The following is a 19,865-nucleotide window of genomic DNA, read 5'->3' as shown; positions in this document are numbered from 1 at the left end:
TGTTCAGTTCCCGGCCATGGCTAACGTCAGTGGGGCCCTTCCAATTCACCAACCCACATTGGCCATCACGGTGAGGTATGTTTATGCAATGACTGAACACGGCATGGGGAGGCCTCAATCCAGCAGTTGATTGTGTCCGTCGTGCAGGGAGGGGCTGGGTGGGGAGAGAGGGGCTGGGTGGGGAGGGGAGGGTGGGGAGTGGCTGGGTGGGGAGGGGCTGGGTGGGGAGGGTGGGGAGGGGCTGAGTGGGGAGGGTGGGGCTGGGTGGGGAGGGGCTGGTCACCCCGTGGTGCCCTTATAAAACTCAACGTTTAACCTACTCACGCCGGCTTGTGCCCGCCCTCACAGTCGGGTATATTTGCGGAATACACCACGCCGCTGTTGACCCTGGCCATTGACCGAGCAACCCAATGTTCCTACCAGCTCCCTCCGCAGGACAATGTGTTAATTATCATGACTACTACTTTTTATGCATTGGTGTCTCAGGAGGAGGGGGCGTAGCTCCCCATACCCTCTTCCCCCACCCCCACCCCTCACCTGAAATCTTTAGACAGCTATTGTATATCATGTGCGATCAATTTTGTGTCCCAAAATGATTTGCCCACTCCGAAACATTTGGCTGGGTGTGCCAATGTCCTGAATATCGTTGGAGAGATTAATTTTTGGTTTTTGAAATGATATTACGTTTTTTTTCTTCGTAAATACGGTAATCTTTGTGTGTTTGTGTTTGTGCGTGCTGCATTTGTGTTGTCCTTTCCCCGATTAGCACGGTTGGCTACGTATGGTTCGAAAGAAGTTTAACACACGTACATACATTGTGTGCATGTACACTCTCGCGTGTTCGCGTGTGCATCACATTCGTCAGCCTAGCCACATCTCAACGAAGGAATCACCTTTAAATTGCTATATTGCAATTTACAGCATTGCCATTGATTAAATGCACACGCCTCACCTAATGGAGCAGTGGCAGAGCAGGCAATATTAATGAAACATATTTCAGAATGTACAATTTTCGTATAGATATTCTCATTAAATGCACATGCATACATCACTTATATTACTCTTACGTCATTTGTTTGTGTGTATTGCTGTGTGCAAGTTTGTGTCTTTATGTGTCTTTGTGTTGTGTGGGAAGGAGTTGTGTTGCAGTTTGTGCACTGCCTACAAACCCAGAGACCTGAGTTCGAATTCCGCTCATAAGCAAAATATCTGAAACAGTTTTGGGCCTCCTTTAGGTCGACTTGACCTTAAATAAGTACATGGTCATCAGCACTAGAGAAACATAAGTGGTCGGTCAGTCATGGTCCATGTTCGCCACACCACCCCCTGTGTGTCGCGCCAGTCGATTAGAATGGCGCTCTATTACAGCGCTTGTCCCAACAGCCTAAGTAGGCTACGCAGGGGATCTTTTGTGTGTGTGTGTGTATGGGTGTGTTTGTAAACATGAATATGTTGGTGTTAGCTGGTAATCGCATGCATTAATGAGGATATTTTCTGGGCTGGGCAAGCTGGAGGAACATGCCAATGCTAAGATGCAGTGTATTGCCCTTGTAACCCTGGCGGCTGATATTTACCATAGGAACAAGTTAATCAATTATTCACTTTCAAAAGCTCCACAGAGGTGACACGAATCCCCGTAATTGACGGTTTCCTTTGTTGGTTTGGTTGGTAATTAACTAAGTCCAAATTGAAATTGTGATGTTGCTAGAACTGGACATGTGTCCATTTGTTTGTTCTTTGTGATTGCTGAAAATCCATCCCATGGTTTCTCCCCTCAATGAAGGCATTTTAAAATAAAACAACATAGCACCACACATTTACGTCCACCACGACGCAGGATGTGCTGGGTGGAGGGAGGAGGCTGAATGCCCCCCCCCCCCCCAATAAAGGCTCAGGCGTCCTTCTAAATTCAATATTCTACCAAAATGTCCAGCTTAGCAATGGGCATCCGCAGCCTTTACTCGTAACACAGGAGGTGAGAGAGTTAGACCAGAATGTACAAAAGACAAGAAAACAGATCATATCGTTCCTCAGTCTTTTCAGTGTTTTTATATTAGTTTCACATTTGTTTAACATTGCATGTTCCCACTGTGTGTGATGAATGCCCTCTTTTAAACAAAATCGGGCTGCTGTTTTTTTGCCGGCTGCACCTTTACACCCCGCAGAATAACTGGCTTCCTGCGAGTGTCCGTGTCACAGTGTAATTCTTGAGGTCGTTTTCCTAAAATCCCTTCCTAATTGCAGGATGATGAATCTCTTGGCACCCCAGGTTTAATCTGGACCCCGAGGCTCGCAGCACGGACTCCATGCTTTGGGATGCTCTGGAGATTGCTCAGCTCAAGTGTGTGGTGAAGGCACTGCCGGGAGGGCTGGGTAAGGCTTCACAACCGCACGGAACCTCTGGCCAGGGTTCACATTAGAGCTGAGCGACCCAATCGTTTAAGTAAGCTATTACTCGGCCCAGTTACTCAAATAATTGGATATCACGAACATACATAGTTGGGGGAAAAAACCCTCCATCTTGTTTCCACGTGTGCCGCTAATTTAAAGGGGAGGTGATGGACGGGGATTGCTGATATCATCGGCATCATCAGCCTCATCACATCGGGCGTGGCTTGTAGGAGGTTTCCCACCTTCAGGTGGCAGGTTGTGGGGACAGTCGCCATGTTTCAAGGGTCCAAATACATTCACCACCAAAAAATTGGCAATGACAATTTTCAGTAAATTAATTGACTAAATTGACTAATTGTTCCAGCTCCAGTTGTCATCACTTCCCAGACCTAGAGAGCCTTCTAAAGGCCAGGAGAAGCTCATGCATTCTCATTGACATCCTTACTAGCCCCTATGACGTATCCATCACACGAGGTTTTCAGTGACATAGTGGCCATACCTCCAATGGCCCACGGCAGCATAGAGCAGTGTTCTCTGCTGTTCAGAGTGATGATGGAAGCCAGGTCGCAATCCCGAAGAGGATAGCGACAATTCATGGATTATCAGTTAAACTCAATGCATGTAATTGTGTATGTTAGATGAATTTACTATTTATTCCAATGATACAAACGTGCTATGCAATTACTACCACTGCATCGCTTTTAGTTGTGTAGAGTACAGCTCCCTGGGCTCCCAGCACGTGAAGTGAAACGTAGTAAGCTGTCGAATAACACGTGGTACAACCAGAAAACTCATCAGAGAATGTATGCAATTACAATTTTTATAAAAACACATTCGTCAGTTTCAGCATGTTAAAGTAAAATAATATACAATAAATTTCGATTTAAAGCTTTCGTGACTGCAGGGATTAATATTCTTGGTTCTTTCGGTAAAGTCACGTAGAAGGGAAATAATAAAATAATAAATAAAACATTATTAAATAACATTTTCACGACGTTTCGGCCACAACGCAAGCAGCCGTCCTCAGGTGAAAAACCTCAGGTGAAAAACCTGAGGACGGCTGCTTGCATTGTGGCCGAAACGCCGTGAGCATTTTATTGTTTTATTTTTATTTTTTTATTATTTCCCTTCTACGTGACTTTACCGAAAGAACCAAGAATATAATATACAATAGGCAATATTTCGGGCAATGGCCCTTTTTCATAGAATATAAATTGCAATGAAATTTAGATAAAGGAAGCAAACGAGACTGTCCAAATAATATGAACCAGATGAGACCCTGAAGTGAAGAGACAAATTTGAAACTTGGGTGAAATCACGACCCCCACATCATGGGCCTCCGAGCGGACCCTGCCCATGTTAGTCGCGTGTCCTTCCCATCCCAGGCCTGGTTCCCAACAGGAAGGGCAACGCGACTGCCTACAGCCCCATGGGACCATAGAGAAGGGTTGACAAATGTGGTGCTGGTACTGCTTGTATGTGTGTAGGTTATGTTATCAGTAAAAGAAACAGCTTTTATTTTGTGAATGAGGAAGAGTAGCAAATGGGAATGCATATATTTAAAATAACTTTACCATTATTTTCGCTTAACCACCACTGTCTCATATGTGAAGATTGTTTGAGTAGAGTAATCTCAACCCATGTTTCTATAATCCTGGCAACAGGATGTATGAAATAAAATTGGAAATTGAAAAAAAAATTATCTTACAGTTCGTGTATAAATGAATAGATTCAAAATATATGTAAATAATTGATGGTCTTTGTGTTATCCCCAGTAAATCCTCTTGTGTTTTTTAATCCACGATTGTCTTCCATGCACTGCGAGATCACATTGTGTGAGATCACATTCCTTTATAGATATCATTAAATGCATTCCAATCATATGACACTTTGTAAAGTAAGGCTCGTTATTAAAAACCCTCTTTCTTGAAGCAAAGCTATCGAAATTGTAATGATATGAAACCTTACTCTCAAAGGCCAATTACCCAGACACACCATTATCTGGACTCCATTTACCCATCATAAATCACCTGGGCCAGCCTTGTCACATTCGAACAAGTAGCTCGCTCATTAAACTTCCCCCGCTTGACACATAAGACATTTGGGATAAAAAAAAAATGATCACTTGTACGCGCATCGAGCGAGTAGTGGCGGCAGCAGCAGTGGCAGAGGTGAGAAACGGGGATGGTGACGAAGCAGTAAACGCGGCACCTAATGAGGCTTCCGTCTGCTCAGACGCCACGGTGAGGGAAGGCGGAGAGAACTTCAGCGTGGGACAGCGGCAGCTGTTCTGCCTGGCCCGGGCCTTCGTCAGGCGGACTGCCGTCCTCATCATGGACGAGGCCACAGCAGCGCTCGACATGGCCACGGTGAGCAACGCTGATTTTTCATCGATCCAACCGGGCCTTTCGTTCTGAATCTTGCGCTTCTGCTGTGCCTCGTACAGTTACACACAAGAATTGTATCTTACTACCAGGGGACTTTTTAATGTTTTTTTTAACTTTAGGGTTTTCTGGATATGTGCTTGCATTAACAGCAAGAAAATAGTACAGCTGAAAAAAAAACATAAGTTAAAGACAACAGAGTAATTTGAAGCTGCCTTAAAATTACTAAAGGCATGTGTCGTGACAGAATGTGTCACATACATGCAGTCGTCTTACCAAAGTAGCACGCATTGGAAATCCAGCTGAATAACAATATCATAGACACAGAGCTTAATCATAATCTCATAACTATTACACACTGCTGCTCATATTGACAAAAAAAAAGAGAAGAGCCATCCTTCTAGAATCGCCCAAAAACCCAGAGAGACAAATATAGTAAAAAAAACTCTCTCCAAAACACAAGTAGGAAAGGCAAATCAAAGGGTAATGAATTAACCACAGCGTTCAGCAAGCTTACACTTGCGTATAATGAGCTGTGCCATCATGCTTGAATAAGTGCGTGCTGGAGCATAGATAAGCAGGATCATGAGTAGGGGTGGAACACTGAATCGATGCGTCGACTAATAATGAATAATGTACATTAATGAGCTTATGAAACAAAGCACTGAATTGCATTCATAAGCATTGATAAGCATTGAGCAAATCTGTCTGTCCGCCTGATGATGCTCGTTGTAATTACTGGCAAAACGTCGTACTCAGATTGTAAATGTTGTGGATTTGCTCTCCAATACACCGGTGTGCTGTACTAGTAACGAATTGGAATGTTCTGTTTACGTGACAAACCTTACTAATTGGCTGTGTCGGGTGGTGGCGGGTTTAACGACACATTTATACATTTACGCAATCTAATAACAAAAAACTATATTATGGATGATATTCGTCGCGAAAACTGTACGCATTGATGTTTTTCCATTTTCTATTATGTAAGCAATGCATTCACGTCACTCCAGCAGCCAGTAGAGGCACTACCATCCACGGGAATATTAAAAAAAAACATGTTTGTATACTTTAATTAAAGTGTGGCCCTATATTGTGACGATTCATTGAATTGCCGTGGGTGGCGGTGAAGGGGGTCGGGGGAGAGATGAAGAAGTGAATGATTCAGCCACCTCTTTAAGTCACTTTATACTTCAAGTGAAACATTCACATTCGATGGATGTGTACCTCATTTGCACTTTAGAAGGAGACTCATGATGCATTGCAGACAGGCCAAATCCGTTTTGAGAATGGTGCACCACAGTGTGTGACGCCAACAATAACAGCCCCGTCTCTGAGTAATAATCACACTCTGTAATAAATAAGTGTACAGATGGCACGGGAGTACTTATTACATATTAAACGAAATAAATATGTGTGGGTCTGCACATATTTCTAATATCCGTATGTCCACTTGTTTAGACCGCCCATTGTATATATGTTGGTCTTGTGATTTTTGTTGTCAATATATTATAAAGCTATATTGTGAGCGGTGGCTTTGCTGTCAAAAGTGGAAAAAAGCATGTCACTCCATTGCACTGGGATTGCACGATAAGCTAATCAGGTTAACAGTCTGAGATATGGGGGTCGTTGGGTGAAAGGTCTCTGTCCCTTATGGCCTCACTGACCGAAATTACGCAGCTTTGTATTCAGCATGGATTGGAGATCAGACAGTTAACAGGAACAGTGATGACTGCTTACAGCAGCAGCAGTATGCTATAATTAGACTCTCAAACATTGAGGACAGTAATGTTCTCTAAAGCTTACAAGGCATAAACATAGCGCCTTCGTAACAGCCTTTGTGCAATAGGAATGGCGCAAACACCATATGTGCTCATACTACTGTTCTGTGTTTGCACATATAAATAAAACATTTTAATCGCTTTGCCAATTGGCTTTCCTGACCAATAGTATCTAGTGGTATTTATTTAAGCAACAAAACTCTGTGCTTGTTTTGACCTTCATGGTCACATCAGCGGGGTCAGGCTTGTTAATTAAATGCTGTCAAATTACCAGATTCTATAGGGCTTCCGTAAAAGATTAGCAGAGCTGACAGAATCATGCATTTGTAATCGTTATCTAAAAACAATGGAGCCTGTCAGGGTCAATAGGTATTGTTCAGTTGGACCAGCATAATGCTGCACCATCAAAATTTGAAAAACGCGCAGCCTTCATTGGTACTGACAAAACAAGAAGAGGTGAAGGTCTGACGCCTGTATACCAATTTATTTAGAGTGCAATGCCCGGGGAATGTCATAAGCTGATGTGATATGAGGCTTCAATATCAGAGGTGTCGCATAAGATGAATCCTAGGTGATTTTGAATATATGAGTGAATATTCCACTGGGCGCATCTGGTTTTTTATTTATTAAATAACAGCATCACGTTTTGTTTATTTTACTCCGAGTATACGGAGTGGTAAAGCTAGATTTATTGGTTGTAATTTGGTAAACAAACACTCGTATGCCTGTGAGGTCATGACAGTTAGGCATTGTCAGCGAATTCAGTAACTTTTCAGGTTTGTTTTTCTCGGCTCATGTTAAACTGACTGGGTGACCTAGCAATAAGGGACTCCACTCAGCCCATCATCCCTCCGGTGTCAATAAAATAAGTAACACTTTGTAGAAAAGGGAGGTCTGGGCCGCCCAACTCAACACGCTGCCACCGTGACCCTCGCCAGGACAAGCGGACTGAGAAACGAACTTGTAGGAAGTGAACAATCTTCGTCCTGTGGATAGACTGGGTGCTACCAAAGGAGTTGATTTTTCTTCTTCTTGGTTCTTTCGGTAAAGTCACGTAGAAGGGAAGTAATACAATAATAAAAATAAAACATGATAAAATAATTCTCACGACGTTTTGGCCACAACGCAAGCAGCCGTCCTCAGGTGAAGACCAGGTCTGTTCAGACGCTGTCTCCCCGACAGACCTGTTCTTCACCTGTCTCACCGACAGACCTGGTCTTCACCTGAGGACGGCTGCTTGCGTTGTGGCCGAAACGTCGTGAGAATAATTTTATTATGTTTTATTTTTATTATTTAATTACTTCCCTTCTACGTTACTTTACCGAAAGAACCAAGAAGATGAATCCCTGCATTCACGAAAGCTTTAAATCGAGTTGATTTTGCCCAAGCAGGCCTGCCCTTGGCGATGAGCACCATGTGATTGCTCGATTGAGCATTGGGACACTCTGGCGTGTTATTCTTGGAATGCTTTGGAGTATACCAAAGAAATTGTGTACTCATTAAAGCATTGCGTATGTTATAATAAGGAATTATCACTTTCTTTTTTTTTACATTCAGGAGAAAATCTTGCAAAAGGTTGTTATGACGGCTTTTGCTGACAGAACAGTGGTGATGATAGCGGTAAGTATACTTTAAAAAAAAGCCTCTACATGCATGCTTGCTACAAACTTAACGGTTAAAAAACACCATATAATTTTTATTGTGAACATTGTGGTTATGTGCTGGCTGTCAAAATGTGTTTTCATCCCGTCAAGCATGCATTTATTTGACTGCTATTGAACGTGTGAAACATATCAGGCGCGCTGGTGGTGCCACTTGCAAACCTTTATTTAATTGGGAAATAAAATAAACCCGTTGAGACGCATGAAACACCACTGCCTGGTTTTGAAACGGTGACCTGGGTGACATCAGATCACTGCATCATTTAAACAAATATTACATGTAACAAATTCCGACTAAATTTAACAATATTTTTTGTATTGAATAAGGCTAAATAAACAAAGTGAATTGCACGCTAAAATTCTACATTTACAAAATATGTAACACATTTTCCTGAAGGACAGTGACTAGATTAGGAAAATATAAGCAATGGTGAAAAAACTAAATGTGGTCAAACGAAAACAAATTGGCTCATGGCAGCCACACAATCTGAAAACGGACACGGTCTGATCAAAAACATTGACAAAGTCACTGCATACATTTATTTCTAACCAAGTTTACAAGAGGAAGTGAAGTGATCTTGTGCATGTACAGCCCATTTGTCAATCCACCGCTGTGGATGTGGGCCTCCCCATACCGTGCGGGTCATGAGGGTCGTTTGACCATACTTCATCACGTGGGTCAGTGTGGGTTAGTGAAGGTCGGTGAAATATATGAACACAATGGGTTTATTGTGCCCTGCCCTCTACTGCCGACAACACCTACAACACCTGTTTTTTACACGTGGTGGTCACCCACACAGACACTATCCGAGCTCAAAACTGGTTAGTTTCGGAGGTCTGCTGGTACTTTCTGGGTGATTGGGCCATAGGTGAAGCATTCTTACCCAATGCAACATTTTCATAGGATGCAGTGCAAGCTACAGAATACCTGAATACAAAGAGTTGAAGCGAGTGTTGCACTATGTCTCTACATGGTCTGGGAGCAGAACATTAATAGCCTCTTGTCAGCTCTATGACATTGTATAATCCTTTGTCATTTGTCAAATCACAAATATTCTCCATCCGGCTGTCCGTTACTCTAAATCCAAGCAATGGCACTAAAATCATCCTTCACCTCTTCCTCCTGCACTGTCCCATTTTTTTACATCAAATCTGAAGCAGTTATTCTGGCTGATCTTCCACCCCCTAAACCTTCTATACCTCTCAATTTCACTCTTGCTCTCTTCACAATGGCCAGCACCGGGTGGCCAACATCCTCGATGCAGACGTGGTGCTGGTGCTGAATCAGGGCCTGCTGGAGGAGAACGACTCGCCTGCCAATCTGCTCGCCGACCCCGACACCATCTTCTCATCCCTCGTCAAGTCCAATAAGTGACACGGCGGACACGAGGCCGTGGGGAGCCGTGGACAAAATGAAGTCGGCGGGTAACTGCATTTTGACAACCCTTAATCCACTGCTGGATGAAGGCCTCCTCGTGCTATGTCATCCGTGGGGGGTTGTTCTGGCAATACTTTACCGCACTGGCTGACACGTTTGGTGAAGTGGGCCACCCAAGAGAAGTTCAGATATCACCACTGATGTCAGCCGTGGCCGGGAATAAAACTCAGGTCGCCGGGTTCATAGCGCAGAGCAGCAATAACTACACCACCGCTTTCCCCAGGTGTCCGATTGTCACATATAAAACACACGTGGGGTTCATGAGTGTCTGGAGTGACTTTTTCAAATCACTTCTTTTTAATTATACTTCTCCTGATAACAATGGTAGCTACTTCCACTGCGACAACTATTGCACTTTACCGGCAAACAGTCGTGGCATCCTCTACCCCAGCCAGTCACTCGTTTGAATCCATGACACTGGAGTAGAGAGGCCCATGTCCACCTCGAACTGGCACGGTCGGCCATCTGGATGCTGTCAGCCGCCACTTGGTCTCACTTTGTCCCTTGACTATCGATACCCTAAGCTATGTGTCAAGTCAAGGGTAATGATAGCAGTTGTCCTAAAGTTATCCTTGACCCTGACTGTAACCGTAGCCCTCAATCTATCACAGCCATAATTTTCACTCTAATTCTGAACAGCATTCTAACCATTCTGTAAAATCCATATCTGACTGACGTTGAAACCAAAACATCAATCCCAATACAATACAATACACTACTGAACTTAACCCTTAACCTGTCTTCACCATCAATATATCGTCACCTTAAACCTATCTTCACCACAAACCTATCCTCGCAATGCTGATCATTGTGAGTTGGTAGAGTGGGTGCCCAGGACTGGTCCATATTTCACTCACCGCTGACGTCAGCCGTGGCCAAGATTCTAACTCGGCGATGGACGCGTTCGTAGAGCCATATGAGAACCACTGTAATCCGAACCAGGATCGTAATCTGAGCAATAAACGTAACCCTATGCCCTCCTGTAATCCTAACTACTCCATAGTGTGCAGTTAATTATTTAGTTACCCATAAACCTATCCTTAAATGTTTCCTTTGTCCTGACCGTGACCCGAGCATCAATCCTCAATTTACCACGCATGGAAGCCCTGACAGTAGTCTTAAACCCTAAGCTTCTGTTGTGACTCTAAGCCTGGCTCCATTTCAGCAATCCTTCTCAAAGCACAATTACTTAATTGCATATATCTACATTCCATGCAGCAAGAGCCTATATACCTCTTGTGGTGTTATTTCCATTGTCACACACATCGATGGATATCGCTTGGGTAAATAAAACAGCTCTGTTTTATATCATGGAAATGCCAATTTATAACTAATATTTAAAGTGTCGGTGACATATGGGTTCATATTCTTAGGTTTTTTCGGTAAAGTCACGTAGGTAAAACATTATAATTAATAAAAGTAAAATAAAATAAAAATCACGACGTTTCGGAGGCAACACATTATTTTACTTTTATTAATTTTAATGTTTTACCTACGTGACTTTACCGAAAAAACCTAAGAATATGAATCCTTGCAGTCACGAACGCTTCAAATCTTGTACATATGGGTTGTTAAAATGCTTAAAATTCCAAGGACTAAGAGTACGTACTTCCGGGTAGGAAGATTAAATAGCATTTTCTGTAAACCGATTTCCCGAATTGGAAAAATATACAAATATGTGACCACTTGGATAGGCTTTATTATTATTCTGTACAATGACCTCTGTGTTGAAGCGTTGACAGATGGATAGGCTATTTCTGACAAGGAGTGCATATCCTTAGTTGAACCCAGGGTTCATTTCCTTTCGGCAAGCTGTGGGCCTCCCCTCTAAAAGGCACGCATATTGTCTTAATGAGATCTTATCTCGTAACGTGAAGTTTATTTATTTTTAGACGCTCACTATTTGTTGGCACGTGGTGCAGCTCTCCATCAATCCACTGCTGGATGAAGCCCTCCTCTCGATGCTATGTTGGTAACGAGAGTTGTTTGACCATACTTCACCTTGCTGGTCAATGCAGGTTGGTGAAGGAGGTGCCGAAGACTGATGCAGATATCACTCATCACTGATGTTAGCCAATGCGAGAAATCGAACTCAGATGGCTGGGTTCATATCACAATGCAAGGACCTTGATGTCCTGCCCATTACCTCCCGTCGAGTGTCACATGTGAGAACGTAGCCGAGACTTATTTTCCCCAACTATTTTCGTGCTATCCGATGAGTTGAGTAATCCAACCGATTATAGGTAGAGTAATTGATCACATAAATAACTTGTCAACTGACATACATTCTTTTTTTTATTGTCGTTATGAACAATTGTGTACAATTTTGCTATGTGTGGCCATTTTCCAAAATGGAGTTATGGTGCAGTGGTTAGTGCTCAGCACGAGGAATACGCCAACCTGAGTGCCTTAGTAGCCATGGCTAACATCAGCATCAAATCTGAACTAGTCTTGAGTCACTGCCACCCCCCCCCCCCGGGTCACCCCCCCCCCCCCCCCCTTCACCAACCCGCACTAATCAGAAAGTTTAAGGTATGACAAAACAAGTGGTCCAGATACAGTGGTGGAAAATCCTCATTCTTATGGCAGGGAGGGATAATGTTTGCCATAAGACAGTTCCCATAGACCTCCCCACAACTCTGGTTGGATGAAGGGCTGCGTCGACGACCCCTGGCCTGCATTTGAACTTGCGTCGTTCTGATTGTGAGCCTTGCACATTACCGCTGCACAACCCACCTAGGTGAATATTGTTCTGGCTATATTATAACAGAAAATTGCAATGTGCACGTGTTTGCATGGGCTCAAAAGACGAGATAAATTATGCAGTCATGGTCTCCAGTCCCCAACATTATATTCGGGAGGAAGCCTTTTGAGTCTTTAAAAGCATTTCATGTCTTCATGACAATTGATACCATCATGAGGTCATACCCATGTGAAACCCTCGCCGCTTAACGCAAGAATACCATAATTGATACTATAACCAGCATGATTTATTTTGTAATGAATGGATGTTGTTTTAACCCCTTTTTTCTCATTTAAATTCTTCATATGCAAAGTGACACTTCAGAATCTGAAATAATTCTTGTTTTCCTGTTTTGTAATTTGTATAATAAAAGGAACTTGTCATGGTTGGTAGTATTTTATTAAAGCGATCTCTTACAATACACATTATGAACAAACACAACAGCCACTGAGCTCGTTAATCTGCCAGATAGAAATCTCCACGTTTCAGAATATCTGTGGAACGTCAAAAAAACAGCAGCAAAAAATGTGGTCTGTGCTCACAACAATGACCCTTTATTATTTTTCAGAGAAAATCGTGAACGGTAATTTGAATTCGTGTTGAATTCAAAATGTCTTATTCAGATTATCAAGTCAAACAATTCCAATGTGTAATGGAATAGTCAAAATAACCTTGAAGGGATTATATTTCTATGGCAAGTCATTTGTCGGTACCGTATGTTATTTGCTGCATTGTAAATACATTTGTAAGGTAACACGTTTCTGTATAACCATTGACTAGCGTTTTCTCCAGATTTTAAGACACAAATGTTATCTTATTCTAAAGCAGAAGTAGGAGGTGCTTCTTATAATGTGTGTAACCAAGCACACATTTTGGAATGCATCCTCATTTCCAGAGCATCTTATAATCCGCAGAATATGGCAGTTATAAACAAAGCCCATTGTCAATATGCTATGTTAGCTTTATGATGTGATAAAAAACGAAATAATCTGTATTTTATGGCTATGTTTACAATCAATCTTAGCTTAGAGATTGTTTTGCAATTAATTTTTCTAGAAGTCCATACCTGGTTTTGCTCAGTGTAGTAAGAAATTATATGCGTTAAAAAAAACACACGTTTTAATGTATTTCTTTTGTTTTCCCAGAATCCTCACCCAGCCAGGATGCGGTCATCATCTCCAGTTTTCAACTCAATTTCAGGCACGATTCTCATAAAAAAACCACACAAGTAGACCGTTTAACACATGGGCTTTCGTGACCAATATTATCCATTCTAGATTTGAAGCTTTCGTGACTGCAAGGATTCATACTCTTAGGTTGTTTCGGTAAAGTCACGTAGGTAAAAAAATAAAATACAAAATTACTAAATTAAAAATTACTAAAAGTATTAATAGAAATAAAATAAAAAAATAAAATAAAATTATATTATTACGTTTAGTAATTTTTAATTTTCTTTTTTTTACCTACGTGACTTTACCGAAAAAACCTAAGAATATTATCCATAATAAAGATGTTTTGTGTTCGATCACGTAAATGTAAATGTGTCGTTTAACCCGCCGCCACCCGACACAGCCAAATAGTGAGGTTTGTCACGTAAACAAAACATGCCAATTAGTTAAACTTGTCATGGTGTGCTCAAGTAGTAATTAATTGGCACGCTTTGTTTATATAACAAATCTGACTAAATGGCTTTGTAGTGGCGGGTTTAACAACACATTAATATACGCGATCTAACACAAAAAAACTTTATATACACAAGTAATGCTCATTGTTGGGTTTACAATGATGGATTGTAAAGTCCATTAAGACAGCCCTGTGTTGTTTGCTAGTCTAGTTAGGATAATTTGGAAAAAAATATCAAGTACACATATGCGTTTGTGAGGGCTTGGTGTTAATTCGATGCCACACGGAACAGTCCCATTTGAGAGCCACACAGCTGTGCATTCATGCTTATTTTTAGTCTGGCAGTGCGAATGCAATTGTGCAAATGCTGTATTTGTAGGATGATAATGAGCAGAATTGGTCTTAAGCCACGGACAACACGAGCTGACTGCGTGTACAAATTTGACACCTTCCCTGTCTTTGCTGCTACGCTCACTGCAACCCCCATGATTGTATGATAATCGTTAATGCACTTTCCCAAATGAATGCTGCCATCAATGCAGCTTTAATTAATGCGTGGGTGCATTCATTTCCCATGTCTGAGCTTAATCGAATTCTGTTTCCGTGACATCCGAAAGTGTAAATGTTAGATGTGCACAAAATGTACGTAAATATTTTCATGAAATATCATGCATGTTGGTACAAGAAAACACTTACTGCCTGGAAAAAGATCAATGTGTAGTCCTTTTTTTAATCACTAAAATTATTTTTAAAAATATATTTTGAAGTATACGTTTTCTATAATCTTGTTGCATATTTGCAAATCATGGCCTTGAAAGGGATATATTCTGTGTGCATGTAGTGGGTTTCTGTCTGGTTCTCATTGTGTTAGCTTTATTTTGCAGATTTTTTTTGTACATTATTTGTTCTTACATTTGTTTATGATTCATGAAATGTGTATCTTTACTTTTCAATTATTTACAGTAATATCTATCCTCCAATTTTGTGATTTTATTTATAAAATGGGGCATATCGATATTTAAAATTATTAAAAGACAATGCAGTTATTACCATGTCACAATAATTCAAAATGTCGAACGTGTTGGCTTTCATACACCACGTATATCGTTGCTGAATATGCATAAGCCAAAATTTTACAGTTCTTTTGGTTTTGTAAAGAATTAAGCCAAAATAAATGGTTTCACCAATTAGGCTTCTACGTGTTGTTTTTCTTGTTGTCGTGCATCTTAAATTTCGGCAGAAATACGTAATCTTTTTCACTCTATTTATAGCTTCAAATCTAATAACACTTCATAAATGGTGTATGTTTGTGTGCGCTTCATTCTAATTTTTTACAAGTTCAATAGCTTTTACTGCTGCAACTTTCGTCGCGAAATGTTCCAGCAATGTCGAACAATATAACAACTTTCAATTCCTAATTTCAACGCTTCTTATTTACTCAGCTGTGTTATGCTTCGTTTGAGTGTAGTCACATTCATGTCTCATACGAGATATCATGACATGTTTTTTTTATCATCGTTTCACAGCAACAGCCTTAATTAAGTTTACACCGCAAATATTTGACGTTAAAATAAAGATGCTGAATATATTTGCCAAAGCACGACACGATCTGCATGATGTTTTTTTGTTTAATTGCTGTGGAGTGTATGAAAAATACAATTTTACATGCACGGATTAAGGCGGGAAGCTGGGGGTGTTTAAAACCTCTTGCAAATGCACTGCTGGGTGAGAGGACCTACCCATGTTGTACGTGTCGTGCGAATTATTTGACCATACCACACACAGTTCAATGGCAGTTGGTGACAGTGGGGGATATACATGTGGGAGTGTTGACATAGAGTACAACAACAGATTTTGTATGTCTGTATGTTGAACTTCTTTCGCACCTTACGTAGCCAACCGCACTAATCGCGCTGCTGTCTGTTGCCCACAACAAAGCGGCTGCCCATCCAAGTACTATGCAGCTCAAACCTGCAAAGCTTTCGAGATTTGATGAGGTCGGGCATGGGGACATCTCGAGTCATTTGGTCTTCTTTTTTTAAACCAATAATGCATTGTGGATCATAAAGTGGTACGTCCAAAATTGGGACGATGAACCATCAGTTTACGTAGTTCCAAAATTGGACATTAAATGAGACCATTTTCGTATCACACCAAGAGCTATCAAAGTTAGGGTGTTTTAGCAACATCAATCAATAATGTGCTGTATCCCAGCCTTGAGAATCCCAGCTTTTCCCATGATTGCAGTGACACAATACTGGCTGGGTCCCTTCTACGGGAAATAGCCATCATCAAGCAGCTGTTTATTATCTGACACCAACAGTGGAATGGAAACATGAAACCACAGTGTGCAAGCACTATCTTCAGTCTTCCAAATTTAAAGATATAGGGAATTGCCAGATAAACATTTTGTCCAGTGTAAACAACGGTTTACACCTCATGATATTCGATCACAGGAACAACATCCGGACACATGTCCAGAGGAATATCATTAACAGTTATTGGCTATGAAGCTCTGGTCTGGCTGTACAAATCATACTTGAACATATTCACAGCCAGCATCTGCAGATAGATGAGATAAAGTGAATTGGTGCTTAAAATTATATTACGTGACTTTCAACCTCTTTAGCTTGGCCTTATGCTGGGAAGCCCACACAAGCCTGCTGGACAAAATAACGTGAAAAAAACAATTACTGTAATCCAATTATTTACATTCATTGAAATAATAGTTTGAGCTATTGACACAAATGGGAAATTAAAACGTGCAGTGGAGGTGAGCGGTGCGACAGCGTTTAACACACTGTGTTATGAACTTAGAAATATGAGTTTGATTATGAGTCAGTGGTGAGTGGTATTTTAATTAATACTGGGCCTTTCTCTTCACTAACCCGCATTGTGTCAGCATGGTGAAGTATGGTCAAAACAATCCCCATTACTGACACGGTGTGGGGAGGCCTTCATCCCGCAGTGAATTGACAGAAGGATGAACGTTGTTATCTACACAAAATATAACAGTATTAAAGAATGTGCATTCTGTATAGTTGTTATTTTAATTTAATTCACAACAACATTTTCAAAAGATGTATTTTAATCAATGTTCACCTATTATGCATGGTTACTGCTTCAAGGTTGTGTTTTAAAAGTAGGTATAATGTGAAGTTCTCATGGCTTTTTTTATTGCAGTCTCATTCGTAAATTGGTTGTAAGTACCGGTTATATATTTGTTTTCCTGTTTTGTTGGCAAGCCTATAATTGTACATTTTAAATAAACCATCCAGTTTGTTTTAAATTGTACTGATAAATTTGGAATTGAAATACCTGGCACTGAAATTGCCGTACATTATTTGTGCAAGGCACGGTTTTTTTACAGTCTCAATCACGGTAAGCAAATAACAGAAATGATCACGCTATAAACGCATCGTTATCCTCGCGAATTACATTGGCGAGCTGAAACACATTCTAAATACACTTTATGCACACTGCTCAAGCATTCATCTAAAATGTAACTTTTTGATACATCGCAGGCAGCCTCCATCCCACGTGACGTGATATAACTTTGAGTTAATATTCATGGCAGGGGTCCGTGCGTAATTTGCTTTTTTTTCCCCACACCGAACACGAAAGACTGAAACATTGTTCTTGTGACCGGCAGGTGCTGTAGACGGGGCTCACCACGACCTGCCGTGTGCTCACAGACCCATCATTATCACGGGACAGAGCCCGCTGCAGCCTTGCAGTCAACCCCTGGAGAGATGTCTACTGGGCATCTGTGAAAAAAGAGCTTTAGAACTCATCGGATTCCTCCAGTATAAATCAAGATTCTGAGATTGGTCTTGCTCCACAGTGCTACTGGCGAATTTTGACAATTTGAACCCGGTGACAACATGTAGAATTGATCAAGGCTGAAGAAGGCAAATGCTTCAAGGGCTGAGGATTTGCCATCTGTCCTCATGCATCCATGTATGTTGAACTTCCGCACCGTACGTAGCCAATTGTGCGAATCGGAGGTGCGGGGGAACGACAACAAACTAAACACAAAAAGCAGCTCTAAATAAATGAGTTTTCAATCTAGATTTAAAAGTGCATAGCTCCAGTGGCTTCATAATATCCGAAGACAGGCACCAGGGGCCACGGCCACTGTGGATGTCGTCGGTGTCCAGACATCCCTGCCATGTTTACGTATGGCTAAGAGACGGCCGCAAAATAATGGACAAAAATCATGATGTATTTCAGTCTGCATTTTAATCCCTCTAATAAGGCGACATACGTGGTGATTATGCTGTTGACAATCTTGAAACGCACAGTAGGAACAGTAGGCTCGCAGATGTTAGCAGTTGCTTTGTTTTAATATAATTTGAGTAAAGTACTGGCAAAGTAGGTCCCATAATGTAGATGCTCACCCCGAGCTCTCATTACTCTGATAGTGCATTGTCTTTGTGCTGTACGCCTTTTGGCGTCCTCTGGTCTAACACCATTTAAGACGAGGCTCAAAAGAAAGCTGTCTCTGGTGTGGACCAATTAGTTTCAAAGACTATGCATAAATTATCAGTGTTTTTTTTTTGCATTTTAACCACAAGTATTGTGGTTAATGCAGACATGATTCCTTGTAAAAGGTTTCAGTTTGGTGTTTTAACAACTTAACACCTGTTTTGTTGCCAGATAAAAGGGGAAAACCCTATTATCATAAAGTACTGTTGTTTATTTGACTGCAGTTAAATTTTGACTGCAGTTTTTACGAGTTTTACTGAAATTCTACGGCAAAAGTCTGTTGTACTTTCATATTTGTTTCAAATATTGTGGAATAGTAACGCGTGTTCGTGTATTGCTTCATACTCCGTGTCGTGATATCGTCTATTAATTTGATGTACTTTTCATTTATAGGATGCCCTAACAATATGGGGATCGGGTGTAAAATTGCCATCAGCCGTGAAGGACACACCAGCTTCAAATGTGTTTTCCGTTCACTATCGTATATTGTGTGACAATACAACAGATATCCAAAAACTATCAGCCGTTTATCGTAAAATTGTAATTTGTTGGACCGGCACGTCTAAGACGTCCAATTATAATATCTGAATTCCACCCCCATTTTGCGTGTTTTGTGCCATTACTCTCTAAACGTATGCATGCGGTTCATTACACAGCCCTTATCATCATAGTCCCCAGGCACACACGACCGATGGGAGGCCTCAACTCTTTCCAGATAATCTCCGCTCAGCTGGGAAGCGATAATGTGTCCATGCAGAGAGGTCAGGGCGCGAGTGACTCAGTTGCGGGCAGACCACAATCCGAGGGGATTATACTCAAATGGGGCGAAATCAAGCGAAGACGGGGCAGGATCTGTCCTTGTTTGTTTGAATGTGCTGCATTTACGCCGTGGCTCGAGTGTGGTTGTCCTCGATCGGACGCAGGAAAACGTCGTCGCCTCGCACAGTCCATCGTTTCTCACGTCACACAATCAGCTCCATTCACTTGCCAGTCGGATGACAAGCATTGCACCCAGCTCGCTGATTGATGGGCGAGCAGAGATGGCCTCTGTGTCGTCTGCAAAAGGTGTCGTTATCTGCGTGTACCAATTTGACGTCCATTTACGTAAACCAACAATAACGGTGATTTTCTTTTCCGTAATATTTTAACGCCATGGATCGCTGTATGAGTTGTTTTCTCACTTCGGTTTCCCTTGGAGGAAAAAAAAACCTCCTGGTCTCAATGGGTTCTTACCTGGCAATAAATACAGGTGATGTCTTATCTGTGTATAATTACGTAATATATTATGTTTTTTTATCCCATTTGGAATATTGCGACCGTTGCCATCCATCAGTTTTATAAACGGACTGTATTGCTCCA

The 19,865-nt window shown here is 41.4% G+C and overlaps 1 protein-coding gene and 1 long non-coding RNA gene across 2 annotated transcripts; both read left to right on the top strand.

Annotated features, from left to right (window-relative positions):
• The first annotated feature begins 16 nt into the window (after positions 1–16).
• On the top strand, positions 17–4,869 carry LOC144720449 (ATP-binding cassette sub-family C member 9-like). The gene is made up of 3 exons (XM_078597251.1): positions 17–75; positions 2,270–2,373; positions 4,627–4,869. The coding sequence occupies exons 1-3, from the start codon at positions 17–19 to the stop codon at positions 4,806–4,808; spliced, it is 345 nt and encodes a 114-aa protein (XP_078453377.1). The 3' UTR covers positions 4,809–4,869.
• A 3,241-nt stretch (positions 4,870–8,110) lies between these two features.
• LOC144720268 (uncharacterized) lies at positions 8,111–13,698 on the top strand. Its single transcript, XR_013585738.1, has 3 exons — positions 8,111–8,173; positions 9,452–9,639; positions 13,541–13,698. It is a non-coding gene; the product is annotated as an uncharacterized LOC144720268 (long non-coding RNA).
• Positions 13,699–19,865: the final 6,167 nt, after the last annotated feature.

This window comes from Lampetra planeri, chromosome 8, assembly GCF_965212315.1.
Source record: "Lampetra planeri chromosome 8, kcLamPlan1.2.h2, whole genome shotgun sequence".
Lineage (NCBI taxonomy): Eukaryota > Metazoa > Chordata > Hyperoartia > Petromyzontiformes > Petromyzontidae > Lampetra > Lampetra planeri.
Note: the sequence above shows the minus strand (reverse complement) of the source record. Positions and strands in the feature narration are given on the sequence as shown.